Source organism: Lepisma saccharinum, chromosome 12 (genome assembly GCF_977018435.1).
Source record: "Lepisma saccharinum chromosome 12, izLepSacc3.1, whole genome shotgun sequence".
Classification (NCBI taxonomy): domain Eukaryota; kingdom Metazoa; phylum Arthropoda; class Insecta; order Zygentoma; family Lepismatidae; genus Lepisma; species Lepisma saccharinum.
Genome location: NC_139240.1, coordinates 70,767,551 through 70,787,647, shown reverse-complemented (window position 1 = coordinate 70,787,647; position 20,097 = coordinate 70,767,551). Strand labels below are relative to the sequence as shown.

The following is a 20,097-nucleotide window of genomic DNA, read 5'->3' as shown; positions in this document are numbered from 1 at the left end:
CATCAGTACAGTACCAATCATAGAGTTCCTTCGCTTCTGGCGTTATAGATTCAATGAACCAACGACAACAGTCTTTTCGGGTATTCAGGTCTTCAGGCAGCAGTTGCTGGACCGCTCTAACTTTATACGGGTACAATGTCAAACACTTGCGCAACGCCATGTGTGCACTGCCAATGGAGAGCCCGAACTGGCTTGAAAGGCATCGCACTGATTTTTTGGACTCACAACATATACAGTTTGCACATCGGTCAACTTTTCTTCAGTTAACAACCTTGATCAACCACTTCTCGGTGCGTCCACTGCACTTCCCTTCACCTGGAACTTGTCATGCAGCCACTTGACGGAGGATTTGTTTCGAGCATCTGTTCCGTACTTCTCTGCGTAGGCCCTCTGGGTCAAAGCATAACTGCTGGTGTGGATGTACTCTTGTCACAATGAATATACACGCTGTATAGCCCATGGCTGCTCAATTATTCAGCACCTATAACGAAACAAGAACAATTCATGAGATTTCCAATAAGGTTGCGTCATTTTTTGAACACGCTGTAGCAATGTAGAAACACTAAATTTATCGTACAAAAAAATATATATAATTTCAATGCATACTTCATTTTTCTTATCATATATTAACAGTTGTTACAATTTTTTTTACAGCAGTCTCAGATGCAGCGAATGTACATGACCGTCTCTCGAATCGACACTCACTCAGCATCGTGGCCATCAACTGTTGGTGCCCACGTGCCTCTGACGGGAGCCAAAGTTCCCAGCACGTCGTCATCTCACCTGTCCGTGATTTCTCCCAGCCAGCCTCAGGTCGCTCACCTTCCTGGCGTAGGTGCGGCACCTGCTCACATGAAAGCCTCTCAGAGACCACACATGTCGGTGGCAAGCTCCTTGTCTCCTGCTCACACGGGGACGAAGAACTTGGCCGGTGGGTCTCACATGTTGCCATCTTCGTCAGCAGGAAACACAAGAACTGTCGTTTCCATTCCACAGGTAAGTTTTAACTCCTTCATTGAGAAATCAATGGGTGGAGGGAAAAGGTGTTTGCATTCTCTTTCTAGTGTGTAGTTATGCATGTCTGTTGAATGCGCTGATTTTATTGGGCACGTTCCGATGATTTATCATGCATGTTGGGAGATGAGGACAGTGTTTTAAGTAATAAGGTTTTTGAGAACAGCAGGCCTCTTGTGCTGCCTTGGAAGAATTATTAACATTTCTCAAGGTGCTCTTTACACCCCTTTTCTTCACTCTCATGTAAGGATTTTATGTAATGGGACATTTTCCCATATACACACTGAAGGCTGCAAAATGGCCTTCATTTGCAACATGCCCAAAAATTCCATTAATTCAGTCATTCATAGTTATGCACGTTTTGTTGACAAATAAGCAAGCATGTATTTTTAAATAGTTGCATCATGCTATATGCCCAATCACTTTCCTCTTTTAAAGAAAACTAAAATACAGCATGTTTGAGAAGTCACGTCACCTAACCGAGACTTTGAATGTATGTAACTTTTGTACAAAAATACAAGACATGAACCTTGCACTGGTTATTAACTTTGCCTACGTAGATATTTTTTGAAACATTAAGCAAGAAAATGATTCTCTACATTAACATTCAGTATGGGGAAATGTTACTAAGGTGTTCTTTTTACTTTTTTTTTTGTAAAAAGTAAAAAGAATGAAAAAAGAAATGGCTAAAATGCAGCAATAATTTTCAATGTATTGATTTCCTCCGTGGCGTGGGTATTTATTGAATTGACAAGAGAACAATAAATGTTTACACATATTATGCATTACACATGATTTATGAGGTTGATTATGACATGTTCGTAAAAACATATGCTTTTCGAAATCATGATGTGTACTGGCAACATTGCTTGTGTGTGTTCAGTCCTGTGTATACTCTCTCCAGGGAATCTTCTGGATCAAGGCCTTGCATATAACGGCAGAGAAGGGGAGAAAGTGAATGGGCAGAGCGAAACAATACATGCTGCTGCAAAGATTGGTAACAGCAGTCAATTTCCCGCTCCACGCAATCCCGTTTTCTTGCACATGTTCATTAGTCGAGCCCTCTCGAGTCACTACTTGCGCGGAGACTTGTCTTTGCCTGCTCCAGAAATTCCAGGGACAGAGTATAGTGTACAAAATAATGTACTTGTGTTTTAATTAAACATAAAGAAAGTTGGTTGTACTGGCACAAGTTAGCACGTTGTTTCTAGGGATGGAAGATATCAGAAATTTGATTTCATGATATATCATCAAGAACATATTGTGTGACGATACGTTTTTCCATATCATGATATCGGCGATATATCATCATGATATATATCACCAAAATATCATGATGATATATCGCCAAAATATCGTGACGATATATCATCTAGTTGATATTGCCTGGACGATATTTTTTAATTATCGCGATATATCATCTTCACAATATATCGGTCAACACTAGTTGTTTCTTGTTTGAAGTTGACTGTGTATGAAAAAAAATAGTTAAAAAGCAGTAATTTTTTTATGCCATTTTACATGTAAAACTGCACTGCGTTCTATTTGCAGGTACCTATTCCTGCTGCACACGCGGATTCTCATGTGAAGCTTGTAGGGGAAGCTTCTGTCGACAGACCCAAACCAGGGTCGATGCACATGCAGTCCCAGACGCAAGCGCAACAGATGATGATGCCCGGTCGCAAAGAGGTGATGCCGGAAAGTCTGAAACGAGACGTTGGAAGAAGCAAAGAACCACTAAAAGGAGAACGAGACTTCATTCCGGGCGCGAGAGAAACGGGCAAAGAAAAGAAACAAATGCAATCGGAAAGTATGGCGAAGGAAAACATGAAACTTCAACACATCAAACCCGATTCTGGCCTTCGTGTTCCTCCGCGTGCAACCCCTCCTCATAATCCTCAAGCGCAGCTGCCGGAGATCGTTCCGAGATCGCTGTCGAACCTCATGGAGCCTCCGAAAGTGGAGGTGTCGACGGGAGGCTGCATCGTGGTTCCCATCCCCAGTCCAACCACAGCGCAGGCGCACAGCAGCCACGGCAGCAGGGAGAACTCGCCACAGACGAGGCACGGCCAAGTCATGCAGTCAAGTCTTCCTGCAGCTGCGTATGAACCATCATTGGTAAGTATTATATTCAGACTTGTTAGGTATAAGTTGGGAGGTAAGTAGGCAAAACATGGTTAATCATAGGCAATATTTCAGAGAGGTTTTTATGTTCATTAAACTCATTCCATTGATTTCAGTGATCACTGCCACCATAGAACTGAAAACTTGTAGCTTGTAAAATGTCACAGAAAAAGTAAGCCCCACTGTGGAGTATCCATTGAAACTTTATTCCATCTATTCTTAGATAGACATGTAATCCTGTGAGAAAGTCATCTAGTTGATAAACCATTGGTTTCAAGTTTAAGGAAGTACTGTCTGTGAAGATTAGACAAGACTTTTTATATTAATATTTTTCAGTACATGTATGCATCTTCTTCAAGATAAATTGAGAATAGGTAAAAGATTTAACTTTGCATTGTGTTTCATTATTTAAGGTACACATGTTTGTTGCAGAATGTTGATGTAATAATTCCTAGCCACCAGACATGTAAGACTTTTGAGGTTATTATTAATTTTACACAACATCCTGCCAATGTAGATGTCATAACATGCAGTTAAGAAGTTCCCTTAGTTCGATGCTAAGATTTTTCTTCTTTTTTTAATACTTTTCCTACATTAAAGAGTCAGCAGGAAGAAAACACATAAAAAAGTGTTTGTAATGTTCCTAAAGTTGCACCTGGACATCTATATTGGGGACAATGCATCAAAAGTAAACAGGAATTGTCCGGTTGACTAGTATCTCCCACTGAATGCAAACCTCCTCTCAAACGAGATGAAGCAACCATGTTGTTTTGAAAAATAGTAAAACCTTTTTTAAACATTTCAGTGACGTTTATTATTGTACAATGCAAGAAAAAATAAAATGCTCTTTACAGCACAGGAGATTAGCTGCATATAATAAATGAAGATGCATTTTGAAGAATTCAGGTGCAGAAGTACTGAAGCGTTACATTATGATTGTTCTGGTAACTCTTGCTGTCTACAATTATGTCGTCATGTTGACACATTTTCTTTTTTCTTGTAAATATTCTGGAAAAGAAAAAAAATCTCTCTTTCTGTTTTTTTTCTTCCTTTCTTTCTGTGTTCTATGGAGAAGAATCAGAATTTCATTCATTTACAAAAATGAGAGAAAAAATATTACTTGTGGTTATTTCTCCCTATTTTTTCTGTTGTGATCGCGAAGTTCCAAGTTCAATTTATGGAGGGGGTTCAGTGATTTGGATTCTGATTAAAACTGGTAAATTGATGTTTATAATTGAAATGGAATACTTACACGCAAACTTTTGTTTGAACAACTTTTCATTGTTACAATTTCCAAGGATCGGCTCAGCCCTCGTGTTTTGATGAAATAGTTGAAGGCACAAATGCAAAGAAACTTGGAGCCTTCCCAGTGGTGCTATGCTAACACTGTTGCCTTATAATTACACCTCGGATTTGAGGTTTTTAACCTATTTTTTCCCTTACAGGTATGTAAGAAATAATAAGTTATGTCAGCGTTTCGCTAAAAAAAACCTATTTTGCTTGTTAAAACCTATTTTAGGTTTATGTGCCTAAATCAAGCCTTTTTTAGGTTTTTATATATTTTAAAAGGTTTTACAGGATTTTTATGTTACACAGAGGTATTTGCTTTGTTTAGTCACGAAAAAATTCAATGACGAACGTGTTGAAACATATTCTCTGTCAATTTTCCTTCCTCCAAGTCCATGGTGATTTTTCAATACTTTCTCGTCACTTTGGTGCTTTGTGGCATTCATACCTTGCAACATTTCAGCATATAAGATGATCGTCACAGACAAAATTGCTGAGTTTGACTGTGGATAATGTGAAAAACGTTGCCTAACTATACAGCGAAGAGTGGATTTTAATAGAAAATTTCCAATGGTAAGTTCTGCCATCGCCGTAGGGTTAGGCAACATACATAACGTTATGCAAGGTGGTGCGCATTTCAGGATATAGGTGTCCCATTTTCATTGCCGGTGACTACCTAATCAGCAGTATTCAGAAATCTTGAACTATTTTAAGTTTTCTTGAACCTAATTCAGGATGTTTCGAGCCTATTTTAGGATTTTTAGAACCTATTTTAGAATTTGCAGAGCCTATTTTAGGTACCTAAAAGCACACTTTTTAGAATCTAAAAATCCGAGGTCTACTTATAAACAAATGGGTCCTAGGTTCGTTCGCTGGTGGAGGCAAATTACACAGTGCTCCGAATGCCACTTTAAACTGCAGCTCCACTCCGAGTAGCCTATCACGTGAGTGGTCTTATAAAGGCAACAAATAGGAATACAAAGAACTCGTTACCCAAGATTGACACTAAGCGCTCCTCAAGTAATGAAGAACTTTAAAAAGATCTAAGATCAATTACTTACGTGTGTCAGTACGATTTGTGAATCAAAACGTTTCAGAGGTCAACACTGCCTCCTTCTTCAGGTTAATGCATATTCTTAGGCACCAAACATGGTGTCACGTTAAGAAAGTGTTAGTTGAGGAGACAGGTTAAAGGTTATGGTAAAAAAACACTTACTGAAGAACCTGCATTGTAGCTATAAAAACAGTCATTCTGTCCACACATCTGTCTCACGGTTTTTATAGCTACAATGCAGGTTCTTCAGTAAGTGTCTTTTTACCATAACCTTTAACCTGTCTCCTCAACTAACACTTTCTTAACGTGACACCATGTTTGGTGCCTAAGAATATGCATTAACCTGAAGAAGGAGCCAGTGTTGACCTCTGAAACGTTTTGATTCACAAATCGTACTGACACACGTAAGTAATTGATCTTAGATCTTTTTAAAGTTCTTCATTATTGCACACATCACAATATGTTACTTTGTAGCAAGCTATGCAAACCACTCCACTACAAATGCTAGTCCATTGCTATTGAAGTTAGTACAAGTGTGACCATTATCAGTTGGTTCAGACATAATAATATATGGCAGTTTCTTAAAAAGTTTGCTTTTCAATTCATAAACTGTTCAGGGTGTGGTGAGTTCAGACACCAGAACCTCGCTAGGCTGCCAAATGCAGTCCAGGTGCATTAATAAATAAAGCAAGTTAAATTGTCTTGTTAAATACAGCTTCAGTTTTCATCTTAACCAGCCTTTTGGTAGGGGGTTTTCATTAAATTTATATTTATTTTCTTGATTGGTAATTTCAAACTTTACCTAAAGAGGGGTCAAATAAATAAAAGTTAAGAAAAGCAACATAAAGGTCAAGAATTTTGAATTTCTTAATTTGGTAGACGCCCTCTTGATCCTTCAGGTAATAATATCAGAAATACCACAAGACTACCAATACAACTTCAGAAATGAAACAGCATTTAATTCTGGAACTGGTAGAGTAGGTGCATCGCAGTGTTAGTATTTGTGACTCTGTGACCTCCATCCTGCCAATTCCCTTTGCAGCACCTGTCTCACTCTGGTCAGACGGGTGGGGCCATGGCCGAGCCGCTGCAGAGCCCTCCGTACATTTTATCTCAGCACAAAGATCAGCAGGGGAGCGGGTCCAACCAGCAGGGCTCTTCCAAGATCCCCCCTCCTGCCCACCAGCACGGCAGCCAGGTAACGCCACTTTCTCACTGCAATGTCGTTGCTTCTCTGTCAGCATGGTTTTGTTGTGTATGTCTGTGTTTAGATGTTGATCGATAACAGTGAATTTCTTTTGGACATTTAATGACGGTGCTTGTTGTTTTCAACAGCCCAGTAGTGATTTTATTTTTTTCAAGAAATAAAAATTGTATTGAATAAGTAGTGAAGCATCTGTGGTAATGCTTTTTTATGTAGAATTTTTAAGTTTTCAAATATTGCATGAACATACATAAGTGAAGTCCCACACTAAGGTGCAAGCTTTGGGCTCCGGCTATGGGATGCGAACAGGTTAGTCTTCTGGGAGAAGCGTGACAACCTTTCTCCATAGATTTCGGTCTGTGTATGGGACTGGTGGTCACCCACCATCGTGAGGAATTTTGGAAGCTATGAATGAGTAGCGTAACCCGGTTATAGAAAACCAACAATATTGACTGGGGGTTCGTTGTGCTGACCACATCCCCCGTAACTGGTTGGATTATATCTCCCATCTGTGGTGGTAGTGAGGCTAGTTGTCAGTAGGTAGGCATTGGCACCCCAGGTTGTTATACGTAATTGGAAGGGGCCGCAAGTGCATTTTTTTGTAGTGTGTACAGAAGTATCCTTGCGTAGAAAGGTTGAAATATTGACCAGTATGTGCATTGAAGAAAAGTTTTGCTCGTGATTGCTATTTTTGGCACAAGGAGGGATTATGTGAAGTACAAAGTGAGCAGCTATACTGTTGCATTGTGTAGGAGGGAGGCTGCAAGGACGAGGTTTCATCGGTCGCGTTCGAGCAGTGTGAAGTCTGTCGTCATCTGATCTGTGAGTGGCTCATGGCAGAATTGATTGATTTGGTTTATTCTACTTCACTCTTCTCCAACTTTTGGCTAATTGCAAAGATGAGGATGAGTGATGATATGATGAAATTGATGAAGGGAGATGCTAAAAGAACACCCATGCTCAGGCTGGGACCCCTAAAAAAAAAAAAAAAAAGGTAAAGTGTTCCCCTGTGCATAGCACCACGCCATGAAGGCGTATAGGGGGTGTGGGGCTGGGACCCCTGCAATAATCATAGCAGAAGAAAAGGGGGGGGTGGTGGTTCTGTGGAAAGGAGGGTGCCTTTTCCTGCAGTGTTTTATAGAGCATAAGTGTGGTGTGAACCGTAAAATGGATCGGCCTAGAATGAGCTTCCATGTAGGCAAGCACTTGGGTTTTTTTCTTTAGTTCAACTGTTCCCAGTGTGAGCTCCAAAATTTTGGTGTTGACAATAGTTACATGACTGTGGTCTCAAAAGGCAGAGAACTGTGGTGACTGGGCTCAATGCATTGTTACCCATTGAAAAGCTGCTTGGCAAAAGAAGGTCCTCAAAGGACTGTAGCCCGTGGAGTTTAATTTTATTAGAGATTGAAAGCAACTTGGAAATCCTACCCATTGCCCATATTACTTGACTTAACAAGTGGAATTAAAATTTGCAAATGGAATTCTTCATTCAGCAAACCTTTTTTGCTTAATGTACAAGAAGTATGGTAACTGTTAAGAGCAGTTATCAGGTATGCTGACAGGAACTTCGTGGTCTATCTTCTCCCTCTCAGTCATTTTCTCTTACATTGCTCTTTCTTTTCTCTTTGGAAGTACCACAAAGAAGAAGCAAAATATTGTTACACACTTCCTTTTTTGTGAACTGATGGAGCACTTTTCACTCCAAGAATGACTAGGTAGAACCTCACAGTGTTTCTTGTATTGATGATAAAATTGTCTACAATTATCATCAAACCCCAAAGTAATATTAAAAACACACATCAGAGTTAAAAAACAAATATATATGTTCTTTATGGAGTGTGGTGAGTAATATAGAGCAGGTTATCCTGCCATTTGCTAGTAACCATTTTTACCTCACGCAACTCTTTAGGTTAGAAAGATCTGCATGATTATTATGAATGTTGTTATTGTGTTACGTAACATTATTTTTCCATCATAATTTTTCATTAGCCATTACAAGTGTGTGTTAGGAATTGTAGCTTTCCTGGCGACATGATTCGAACAAGTGTTCTCGAGTTGCAGCCAGGTTAAATTGGTCTTAGCTTCCAACGTTTCAAGTGCTTACGTTATACCTGATGATGAACCCGAGAACGCTTGTTCGGAGTGTGTGTTAAAAATAAATCGGTAAGTATTTTCAAATGAAAGAATTGTTTCTTGAGGGAGATATGGGGAGAAAAGCTCCCCATGGAAAAAGAAATTGCCCCTCCCTGGAAGAAATCCTGTGAATAGGTTGTATTTCCACATTGCTCTTTTTCTTAAAGGATAACATAAAGAGCAATGTTGAAATACAGAAGCGTAAGTAATGTTTTGCTATTTATGTTTAAAGTCGTAATTGTGGAATGAATGTTACGTAATGGTTTTCACGTGCAAGTATTGAGGTGTTGCTTTTGAATGTTTCAGGGGGATGTTGTGAGAGTTCCAGGGCAACATGTCTCTTTCCCACACCTACGACCAGGGGCCCCGCCTCATTATGTCCACTCGCTCATGTACCAGCAGTACATTCAGGCACAGGAGGCCATGGCAGCTCAACAGGCACACATTCCATACCATCTCACTGCAGGTAAGAATGCTGTGTTCACTCATAATCTATGAACTAAAATCTGATACGTATTTCATTAGCTGGTACCTGCAGTAATATAGGGGGGTGTAATATCAGTAAATGTCAGTCATTTCATCTTGGTCTGTAATGTTTCAGTTTTTTTTTAAATCGTCAGTAAAGCCAGTATTTTATTGTCCTTTTTGTGATTTTTTCGTAATTGAAATTTTCAGGGACTTTCCAGTCAGACTGATTTTATACAATTTCCTTAATCATTTTTCCTAACATACTTCCTTACTCTCTAGCATTCTTAAACCCAAAGGTTTATGGCTGCAGCAGCACAAGCCTTCCATCTGTTCCTATCCTGAGCAAGACCAATCCAATCTTTTCCATCCTTACCGATTTCCTTTAGGTCCATCTCAACTATCTCTCCATCTTCGTTCCTCCAGGTCTCTTACCATCAGGTTTCCCAACAGGAATCCTGTAAACTCTTCTATCCTCTTCTATATGTGCCACATGGCTTGACCACTTACGTCTTCTTGATTTAATTATTCTAATAATATCTGGACATGAATAAAAAATATGCAGTTCTAAATTATATAACTTCCACTCACCTGTCTCCTCCTCCCTTTTAGGTCCAAACATTTTTGTAAGAAATTAGCTATTTTTCCTAACATAGTAATAACTATTATTGTACTGATAATATAGGCCAGTTACTAAAGCATTTCTTGAACATTGTCTTTCCTAATAACCAAAAAATTTGAATATTACATTTAAATTAAAGTGACTTCAGTGTTTGTGTTTTCATTGATCCATATTTTTCTTACAAGACAAAACTATTTCCGGAGCAGTACTATCATGTAAAACTGTATTAAAAATATTGCCATTGTTACTACATCAATTGCAAAGCCATTTTCAAATTTTCTTCCCAAAAACTGCTTTCATATTCCAAATTCTGAATTTTTCTGAAAATCGCATCTGTTTAGAATTCCTTGTAGAGCATTTACATGAATCTTCATGTGGTTTACTTTTACTGTTGTGTAGATATTGGCAATAATTTAACAGGCTTACGTAACCATAAAGGAGGGTCCACTTAAGTCTTAATATTTCTTTATCACATATCAGTTAGTAATGTGACTCTTTGAAGAGAAATGTAATTTTTCTTGACTGTGGTTAGTGCTTTATGTAATTCTTTCAAGTTTAACAAACTTGTTGTTACTAAACTGAGTTGTGTATGTGTTGCAGGTGCTGTTAGGTCTCCTCTCGTGTCGGGAATCGACCTGAAGTCGGAACCTGATTCGGAAGAAGCTCAAGCTGGAAGCCCTCCTCTGGAACTCCACAGGCCCTCGAGTGGCGGCGCCGGAGCTCGCCTGGCTCCTCCGGCAGCGCACCTCCACTCGCCCCATTCCACGCACGACCGAAGCACGGACTCCCCGCTCGTAGCCACCGTGTATGCCCATGGAGCACGCGTGTCCCATCCGCACGCTCACCCTCACCCGCTCCCTGCATACTCTGCATCTCACCCGGACGAGAAAGTATCCCGTAATCTTCCACCGCACATGATTCCCTCGCACTCGCGGCACTCGTACGAAGTTGAGGGGAGGCTGTCGCGCGGGGATGACATATATCGTCACGGACCTCCTCCTGCTCATCTGAGGAGTAGGGTTCATCCCATCCCAGGATCGGAGGCACCTCCGCATCTTCCTTCGCAGCACACGAGGATGCAGGTGCAGACGCCGCCCCATGCTAGTCAGGTGCCACCACAGGCCGATTCTCTCCTTATGCTGCTACAGGTAAGAAAAAAGAAGTTTCGTTATACATGCAGGGATTTGTTTTAGGGCTGAGCCAATAGCACTTTGACCTGATACTTAGATGACCAGATTTTTTAACAAGAATACGGGACATTCCTGAAGTAATAATGGGATGACAAAATTTACACGTTTTCATAATTGGGAAAAGAGAGACGCGGTAGTATATAAATATGGAGAAACTAGTACTCACTTTTATCCGCGAAGCTGTTTTTTCTTTTTCGATTAATTTCAGTGGCCACAGCCACAATCCTTTTTGGAACAGTACAGCAAGTTCCAACGAGGATGGTGGCAGTGGCCACTGAAATTAATCGAAAAAGAAAAAACAGCTTCGCGGATAAAAGTGAGTACTAGTTTCTCCGTATTTACACGTTTTAATATAAAAATTGTTTCATCATAAATACATGTGTTTGAAAATTAATTGAATAAATAAATAAATACTGTGTAAATAATTTACATAATTTTGTGATATGCCCTGCAACCAAGGAGTCCTTTAGAGTTACAAGTCATTCATTGATATTTTGCTGATGAATGGATGTTTCATTAATCACCATACCTTTCAAAGTTTCTACCGAAAGAGCATTTTTGGTATTTGTCAACAAACCAGCATGTACGAGAACACTCGTTCAGCGGGAGCAAGATACTTAAAGATATTTGGAATATGGCAGATTGTTGACATTGATATGTGAAATAATTTCTACCCATAGTTCATAATAATAGTAGAGAATGTCTATTGTTGCAGTAATTCTATACTGATAAGTCATTGTCACAAAACTGATATTTTGGAATTCCGTTTTACGTTAAAAAAATCTAGACAGAGACTTAATAAAAAGTGACTATCCTGGATAATACAGGAAGTGTGATCACCTTAACTGATGATGCCCATGCTGTAACAATTAGATGTTGTTCAAAATATTGATCTATATCAGTGGGTGAGTTTTTCGTACTATCTTGGTGGAAAATAATTGGAAATTTCGTATTTTGTATAATATTCAGGATAGTTAGATTCCGCAAAAATGTTGCATGGCATTTTTGTGGACCTCATGAAGCACCAAAACATGAAAAAAGTATTGTCCGGTATTGGTTAATAATATCCAGTCAATAAATACTTTCAGGTACCACTGATATTGGCTCAACCTTAATTTGTTTATATATCGGGAGACAATGAAGCAGCAACAGTAGCCTAGTTCATGTCATAAACAAGCTTAAAGAATATTAATTTAATCTGCAGAAATAAAAAAAAAGAAGTGTCAATTTTCTATGTTTTTGAAAGTGTTAATTACATAAGAAATAAAATTCGAAATAATGTGCAGTGTGAATAATTTGTTTCTTATTGATGGAAAGTACAGTAAGGATGGTTTTAACTATTTTTGAATTATGAATAATTTAATCTCTCCAGGTTTGTTTTTATGCACATGTGTGTGTGGGGGGGGAGCAGCTAAAGAGGGTAGCATGAGGTATCTTGAAATGTAACCAAAAGTGGCTTGCTTGTAAATAAAAATAAAAATAAAAAAAATTCAAAAATTCAAAATGGCAAATTTACATGATGTATGTTTATCTTATTTACCCATATGAAATTGTTCTACATTCCTTGAAATAATGATTGGTTCGAGTTATGCAAGCATTCAAGATTTCTCAGAAACATTTTACATGTGAAAAGTACAAAATAAGCACATACGTATTGGGAACAATCATATCATTGATAGAATAGTTTGGAACATTTCACAGCATTCACTTTGGAACAATTGTTCTAGTGAATGTGGGAAAAAAAAAGACTGCACGAAACTGCAAAATAGATGGTATAACACTTTTTCTTCATTGCAGAGGTACCCAGTCATGTGGCAGGGGTTGTTAGCCTTGAAGAACGACCAAGCAGCCGTACAAATGCACTTCGTGTTTGGGAATCCCCACGTTGCAAGGGATTCCCTTCCGTGTAATTCTGATGGAAGCACACCACCTCTGCGCATCGCTCAGCGAATGAGGCTGGAACAGACCCAGCTGGAAGGGGTTGCACGGAAGATGCAGGTATGGTGGTCCTTCCTTGGCCACAGGGTGGGCCTAAAACAAATAGACAGATTAAACGCTTTGTAAATTGAAAACTGTTTTATCAGGAAGCATTTAGTACCATTTTATAGAGCAAGTCTTGATGTTTACGACCTCCAATATTCAGTTGTTTTCATGATGTCATCATCACGTGAGCACTTGACATCACTCGAGCATTATGACCAGCCTGGTGGAAAAGGCTTTCTGTGTGCTTGAATACAATTGATATCTATCATGTTACAAAAGGGTCACAAATACCTACTCCTGGCACTTTTTTCACCATAATTTTCATTTTCTTTTTTTCCTGTTTCCAGTATTTCCATGTCCAGTGTTGCCACTGTACCTCATAATTTTTTTTAAAACACCCATCTGGACCGGTACGCCTTTACGAGGCATTTCAGGATTGGCTATATGCGAAAACGATCGGTTTTCTTCTCTGAACTATAGATGGCGAAATAGTCCACCTACCCAAGGTGGAAATTAACGTCCAAATTCCGTAGGAATGTTTGACATGCAATTTTCCATGCTTTGTGGAAAAATAAATTTACACTTTCACTTCCATTTGGCAACACTGCATGAACAACACTGCACCCCGTTTGTTGTTTCTATGTTTAAAAATATCTACTTGGACAGGGCTAACATTTGGTGTATGACTTATGTATGTACAGGTTTCGGTTACAAAGTAACGCCACTCTTAATTCCCAGTTGCGCCGTTCGTGGGACACCCTGTAGAATATTTGTAACTTAGCCATGTAAACTTCAAGACATACTCTACCATGTAAGTATTTCAGCCATGTTATTAAAACTCTCGTTTCTGTAAAACTTTGAAACTGTCTTTCTTTTATGCTCACCCTGTATATTCATAGCTATGAAAAAAAAATCAAGGATGACACTAATGATGGTTGTCAGTGTATGGATAGTTTTAATATTGTAGTACATTTGAGCTTTGGAATACAACTGAGCAAGGATTACTCCGCTTTCTGCCACTTTTGGCTAATCGCAAAGATTAGGATGAGTGGTTACATGATGAAATTGATGAAGAGACACTCACAAAGAACACCCATGCCCAGGCTGGGTTTCGAACCTGGAAGCCCTGGCATTGTAGCATGTTGTGAAAACCACTTCTTGGTTGAACCAGGATTAAATAGTATGCCATAATAATCATATTGAACAATCCAGGGTAAGAAGCAAGGTGAAGGGTGAATAAAACTAATAATGTGCCATTGTGGAAGAATTTCTGGAATTTGATATTACGTGTTTATAATGTATGTGGCAATATAATAGCCTCACTGAAAGAAAAGTGATTTTACTGAAATTGACACAGATATAATAATGTCTATGCCATTTCGATGGCAAGGTTGTTTTGAGTGCCGGACTTGTGATCTTGTGAATTATGGTGCGAGGTTTCTTTGTGAGTATCTCCTTATCAATTTAGTCTAATCATAATTCATTTTCATCATTGTGAGGTTAGAAGAGGCAGAAAATATTCTTAACAAAAATAAGAATAGAAATTAATAGAAACACAATATTTTTTTTTTCTTTTTGTTATTTTAACTAACTAACAATGTCGGTAGCTAAAATTGTATTAGTTTATGCATGCACAATTTACACTTTTAGAACTACTTGCTATTTATATTTATATTTTAAAAATAATGCAACTTCCTCATGACATTTATGTCAAGGTCTTCCCAGAGCATTCACTCGATATCAGATGTCAAAACTTGATTTACTTTCTGCATAAGTACAACAAATCATTTAGGCGAATATCATTATCACCATTAATACATATTCATCCATCACGTGAATATTGACTGGAAATATACCATTATTTTAAAGTGGTTCATTTTTGCCACAATGATTACATTCATATTTATTTATTTGTTTTGTTAGGGTCTGTATTGAATCATAATTTGTTTATAAGTTTAAATTTGCATTTGTATTTTTCTGTTTTATTTTGTTTATTTTTGCTATTATTCATTGCATTTTTGACATCCTTGGCTAGTCGATGAAGATGAATGATGAAGGGGTAATCACAACAAGCTGGCTGTTTTTCGAGTGAAAATAAATAACTTCTATATAGTGTATAATCTGAAATGTTTTAACTTGTAAAATATGCTAATGTATATTGTCTTTCAGATGGAGAACGAGCATTGTATGCTACTTGCCCTTCCTTGTGGCAGGGACCACATGGATGTCCTCCAGCAGTCAAACAATCTGCAGAATGGGTTCATCACCTACTTGCAGCAGAAGCAGGCAGCAGGCATTGTGAACATCGCTGCTCCTGGATCACAACAAGTGAGTCTTTATATTAAATACTTGTTCACTCCTCAGAAAATTAGAGGGTGAAGAATTTTCGAGGTCTGTAGTTGCAGTAACATTAGTCGCTAGGATACAAGGTTGATTTTTCTTTTTCTTACTGAAGTTCTAACGCAAATGCAGTAAATCATGCAAACAGATGTGTCAAATACGATTAGTAGGGCTAAGCCAATATGACTTTTAACTGACACCTACACCAATGCCAATACTTTGACAATTGTTTTCAGAATGTTTACAAATAATAAATAAATGCTGGCAGCCTTTGGCCATGCCTTGTGCACTCTCATGCTAGAGATGGGGTTCCTCAATGCCCATAATGCCTTCGAAACTGTCAGCATGGAGTATTGAAGGAAGGGAAACAAGCGATTACATTTGCTTATTTCAAAAGTTTAGAACGTAACATTTTGTGTATACATGCTCTAATATTGCTCAAATACTCAAAATATTTTTGTATATTTTCTTAACTGCTTACAAATTAATTTCTAAGATTCGGTCCCAAATTTTGGAATTTTAAAAATCCCATTTATCTGTTGTGTATTGTATGCTTGTGTTCATTTTTCATGAACATAATGTAAGAAACTTATTTTTACAAAAATAATATAATGTACTGCCTCTAATTAATGAAATGAAAGTTTAAACAATTCAGTTCACTCACTTATAAACATTATGTATACACATATAAGTATATATATAATGAACAAATTTTATTATCCCAAGTATACTCGGGCTAATGAAGGATACACATTTTTATCATAATAATAAATGTAAACATAATATCTAACCTTTAAATTTTGTACATACGTTTTTAAAATCTTACTAATTACTTTTCTGAAATTATTATGTATTAGATAGGAACAGTGTGGTGAATTCTGAAGCATGGAGCTCCACATAAGGGGACATTGCAATCTGGGCAGTTGTAATGTACCAATCTTCTTGCCTTTGCAATCTCTCACTCTCACTCTCACTCTCATTCCAAGCATCAAGCTGACTAAGGTGCTGCTTCCAAGTGGACATTTACTGTACTTCATGGCTGAGCCTCTCACGAGTTTGCACGGAATAAAAAAAATGAACAAGAAAAAGTAGTTTGGCCTGATTATACTCAGGATAATATAAAAAGTGCACCTGGCAGGATAATAAGGCAAGCGGTTAATAATAGACTGGGTAAATACTGGCCATTCCAAAATAGTAAGATTTTTAATATAAACAAATTCAACAGTGGCACCATATTGGGAAAAACAATATTTACTTCCTTTCTCATGTTTACATTTTTTAAATAATTGAAAAATAATTGTTAAAATTGTTCCCCACAAACTCCTACCTTGCCTGTGTAATAAATTCTGAGGATCATATTCTGAAATGCAATAATTCAAGTATCACTTACTCACAGTAGTGTTCAGGCTGAAAATAACCTTTTTTAAGTTCTCAAGCAACGACTGTTTCCATGGCCAACAACAAACATGGAAAACACAAAAATATTGTTACATCTCTAAACAATTCATGAAGACAGCCATTGTAGCTATTTTCTTATTGACTGAATCTTCCTATGTAGATGTCACTGTTGTTTGGAATTGAATTATCTGCATTGTTGATGATGTGGAGGGTATAATAAAAAAATATTTCGGATTTTAGCCTGTGGAAATGGATGTTGCTAAGGACATTAAAAAAGGGCATTTTCACCCTTAAAAAAGGCGTGATTCTTCTCATTGTTTTGAGACAATTTTGTGAGGGGTCGTAATGGACCACTTTTTTTTGCCTCTGGGGCTTTCTTCATGGAGAATATTTATGTCAGTGAGTAGTGGGACCGGGGCTTTATATATGTTGGATTAAAATGCGTTACACTCACATCACTCTTATCAGTTTTGCTTTTAAATATTTGCAGAATTAAGAGGAGATGATTTATAAGACGTAAGCGAGTTACTAAAGATATATCCGTGAAACTTACTGCCTTAACCCTTAACCTGAATCCTCATTCAACACTTCTTTTATGCTGTTTTACCTATGTGAAATTGTACAGTATGCCAAAGACCTGAGTGAGAGTCCTAGTCAAGCTGGCATTTTTCACTTAAATTTCTATGTAGTAAACATTACAAATTATTTATGGCTGGCAGGGAAATTAAAATAACATTGCAGAAACAATAATTGCAGGTGTGTTATTAAAAGCATTGTTTATATACTTATTTATTTCAAACACACAGGCAACTACAGTGTTCACAAAACATTTGGTAAACAAGAAATTAATATATAAACAATATAAAATTATGAAAAATATGACATTTCAAACTACAACGTACTTGTAAACGTGACTGATTTCATACATCGCATGAATTAATACAGTTTAAAGTTATATTTCAATCTAAATAGTTCAGACGTAGGAAATATTGAGTAATAATTTGCACATATAAAATCCAAAGGAGAAACAAGAGGACAGAGAAATTAGTCAATGTGTAATTCACAGTGGGATTATCATCTAACATAACAATTTTCATTGTGTCCTATTTACATACAGTCTTTGGAGTGACTTCTGAAAACTTCTTTGATGTTTCCCATTTTGTGTTTTCTTTGCATTTTGTGTATTTGCCTATTGCCAAACACAAGCTTTTGATTCAAATTTCTGACATATTTACCACACTTCTATTAGTGCCTATTTGAGAAGTTTTTGTGTGACTTTTTCTTTGTCTTTGAGTTGAGCTAGCCGGTTGACATTGTGATGGTTTATAGTGAACTTCTGATATTCATGTGCACTAATTTTTTCTCCTTGTTCCAGGCTGCTTACGTGGTACATATTTTTCCATCTTGCGACTTCGCGAACGAGAACCTTGCTCGGATAGCCCCAGATCTCTTGCATCGAGTAGCAGACATTGCTCATCTCCTCATCATTATCGCCACCGTTTGAGCTCCCAAGTGACACGCAAAGGGTTGTCATCAAAAGTTCCTAAATCCGTGCAACGTCGTTGTTGGCATGTGATGCAACTTGACAGAATAGTGAAGCAAACATTATTATTGTCAATTATCATACCTCAAATATGATTCACTTTGAATTTACCGATTTTGGAAAAAGACGCAAATTCCCAACTTGAAAGCCTTCTACCCTTCGAATATTATGGAGACACTGAGGTTAAGATATGCTGGTTTGTTGTGGATCAAGTTAATTGTGATATGTGAGCATACAGTCTATTAAATGTGCGTAGTGTTCGTAACTAAAACAAAAAATAAAAGAAAACAAACAAAAAAAAATGAGAGAGAAATAAGTTAATGTGGAAAATAAACGCTAGAAAATCTGTACAGAATAAGTGTTTCCACAGTAACACTTTCTACTATGTAAATGGATGTGAATATTGTTTCTGTAGCACGAAATATAAAAATGCCAGCTGAAGCATTGTTTGTGTCGAATATGTTGCATTCATGTGTATATTCTTGTTGTATATTCCATCTTTCATAACATTTGACTCTACGGCTGGTTCACCGATGAACTGTTTTCGTGTTACTCTACCAGTGTAAAATAGCAAATGATTAAAGCAGTTGGGGGGTCATTATCATTTTTAATTGTTGTTTCATCATCGTCGTACATCATCATTGTTTTCATTTTATCATCTCCTGTATATTTTGTACATAAGATTATGGTCATTGTAAATTTTGACTAGCTACGGTGAGCAGAGTGAAAAAATGTAATTCAGCTGTCCTTTAACTACCTTATGAAAAAGAAAAATACAAAAAAGAAAAGAGTTTTATGCTGTCAGGATTTTAGTTGTAGTGCTACCGTTTAAGTAAGGTATTGTGGTGGTGGTTGTTTTGTCTCCGGTCGTCCCATCATCTGCTGGGATTTCGTTGGTTCCTGCCAAGTAGCTTACCTCAGTTGAGCCTGGGACAAGGCAACCATCGATGTGCTCAAACTTCGAGCTTTGGAGTTTGGGATTTAACAAAAAAAGGAAAAGAAAATTTTATTTGTCATTTAAAGAAGCATTCTCAAGAAACCTTTGAGGATATAAGGTTTGGTGTATTGTTGTAAAGAAGTAGATAGGCAGCCACTTACAGAAAACCTTAACTCACCGAACATTTTTTTTTTCAGTTTCAAAATAAAAAATGAAATAAATAAAATAATATGTATATGATAGTGGAAAAAATAACCCTGATGGTGAGAATGTTTCTTTAAGAATCGTTAAAAAAAAGTGTTTTCAATGTCAGTTTGCTCAAAAGTCATCCCAGATTCTATTTTCACTTCTTTTATGTAAAGCGAGTGAAACATTGTCATCTATTTTTTGATGTGTACAAAGTGACTTGAACACTACTTTAAGTGTTGAATTCGCAGCCAACTCAGTTCTGAAGGCAGAAAGAAAATGTAAATATTCAGAGACTCTCCTAGGCTGTGATCTCTCTGCATTAAGTTGTCTGAATTTCATTTGATCAAAGATCGTCCAGTGATTTAAGTTATTTGATGAATGAATAAAACAGTTAAGGAAAAATAAAACTGTTGTGTTATTTGTTTTGTTCCTTGATAACATAAATTGTGCGTACCTTCACCAAACAAGATGCCATTCATTAAGAAAGCAAAAAAGGAATAACATTTGTTTGAAAAGTTACTGTTGTTGGTACAGTATCTAAAAAGTTAACAGTTCGCGAGGAAGCTAGTGATGTGATGGAAAGAAGAATTTGTGTTATACAACAGCATTCAACA

General features: G+C 37.4%; 1 protein-coding gene across 3 annotated transcripts in view; it reads left to right on the top strand.

Annotated features, from left to right (window-relative positions):
- LOC145996207 (uncharacterized) overlaps positions 1 to 19,875 on the top strand; it is a 258,493-nt gene extending 238,618 nt beyond the window's left edge. For 2 of the 3 annotated variants that reach the window (XM_083132625.1, XM_083132624.1), the window contains exons 15-22: positions 655 to 996; positions 2,566 to 3,132; positions 6,522 to 6,677; positions 9,123 to 9,282; positions 10,504 to 11,051; positions 12,891 to 13,091; positions 15,246 to 15,404; positions 18,190 to 19,875. In XM_083132625.1, coding sequence (XP_082988751.1) covers positions 655 to 996; positions 2,566 to 3,132; positions 6,522 to 6,677; positions 9,123 to 9,282; positions 10,504 to 11,051; positions 12,891 to 13,091; positions 15,246 to 15,404; positions 18,190 to 18,318 — 2,262 coding nt within the window. In that variant the 3' untranslated portion in view covers positions 18,319 to 19,875. The remainder of the gene's footprint in view (positions 1 to 654; positions 997 to 2,565; positions 3,133 to 6,521; positions 6,678 to 9,122; positions 9,283 to 10,503; positions 11,052 to 12,890; positions 13,092 to 15,245; positions 15,405 to 18,189) is intronic. The other variant, XM_083132626.1, reaches the window with a different exon arrangement.
- Positions 19,876 to 20,097: the final 222 nt, after the last annotated feature.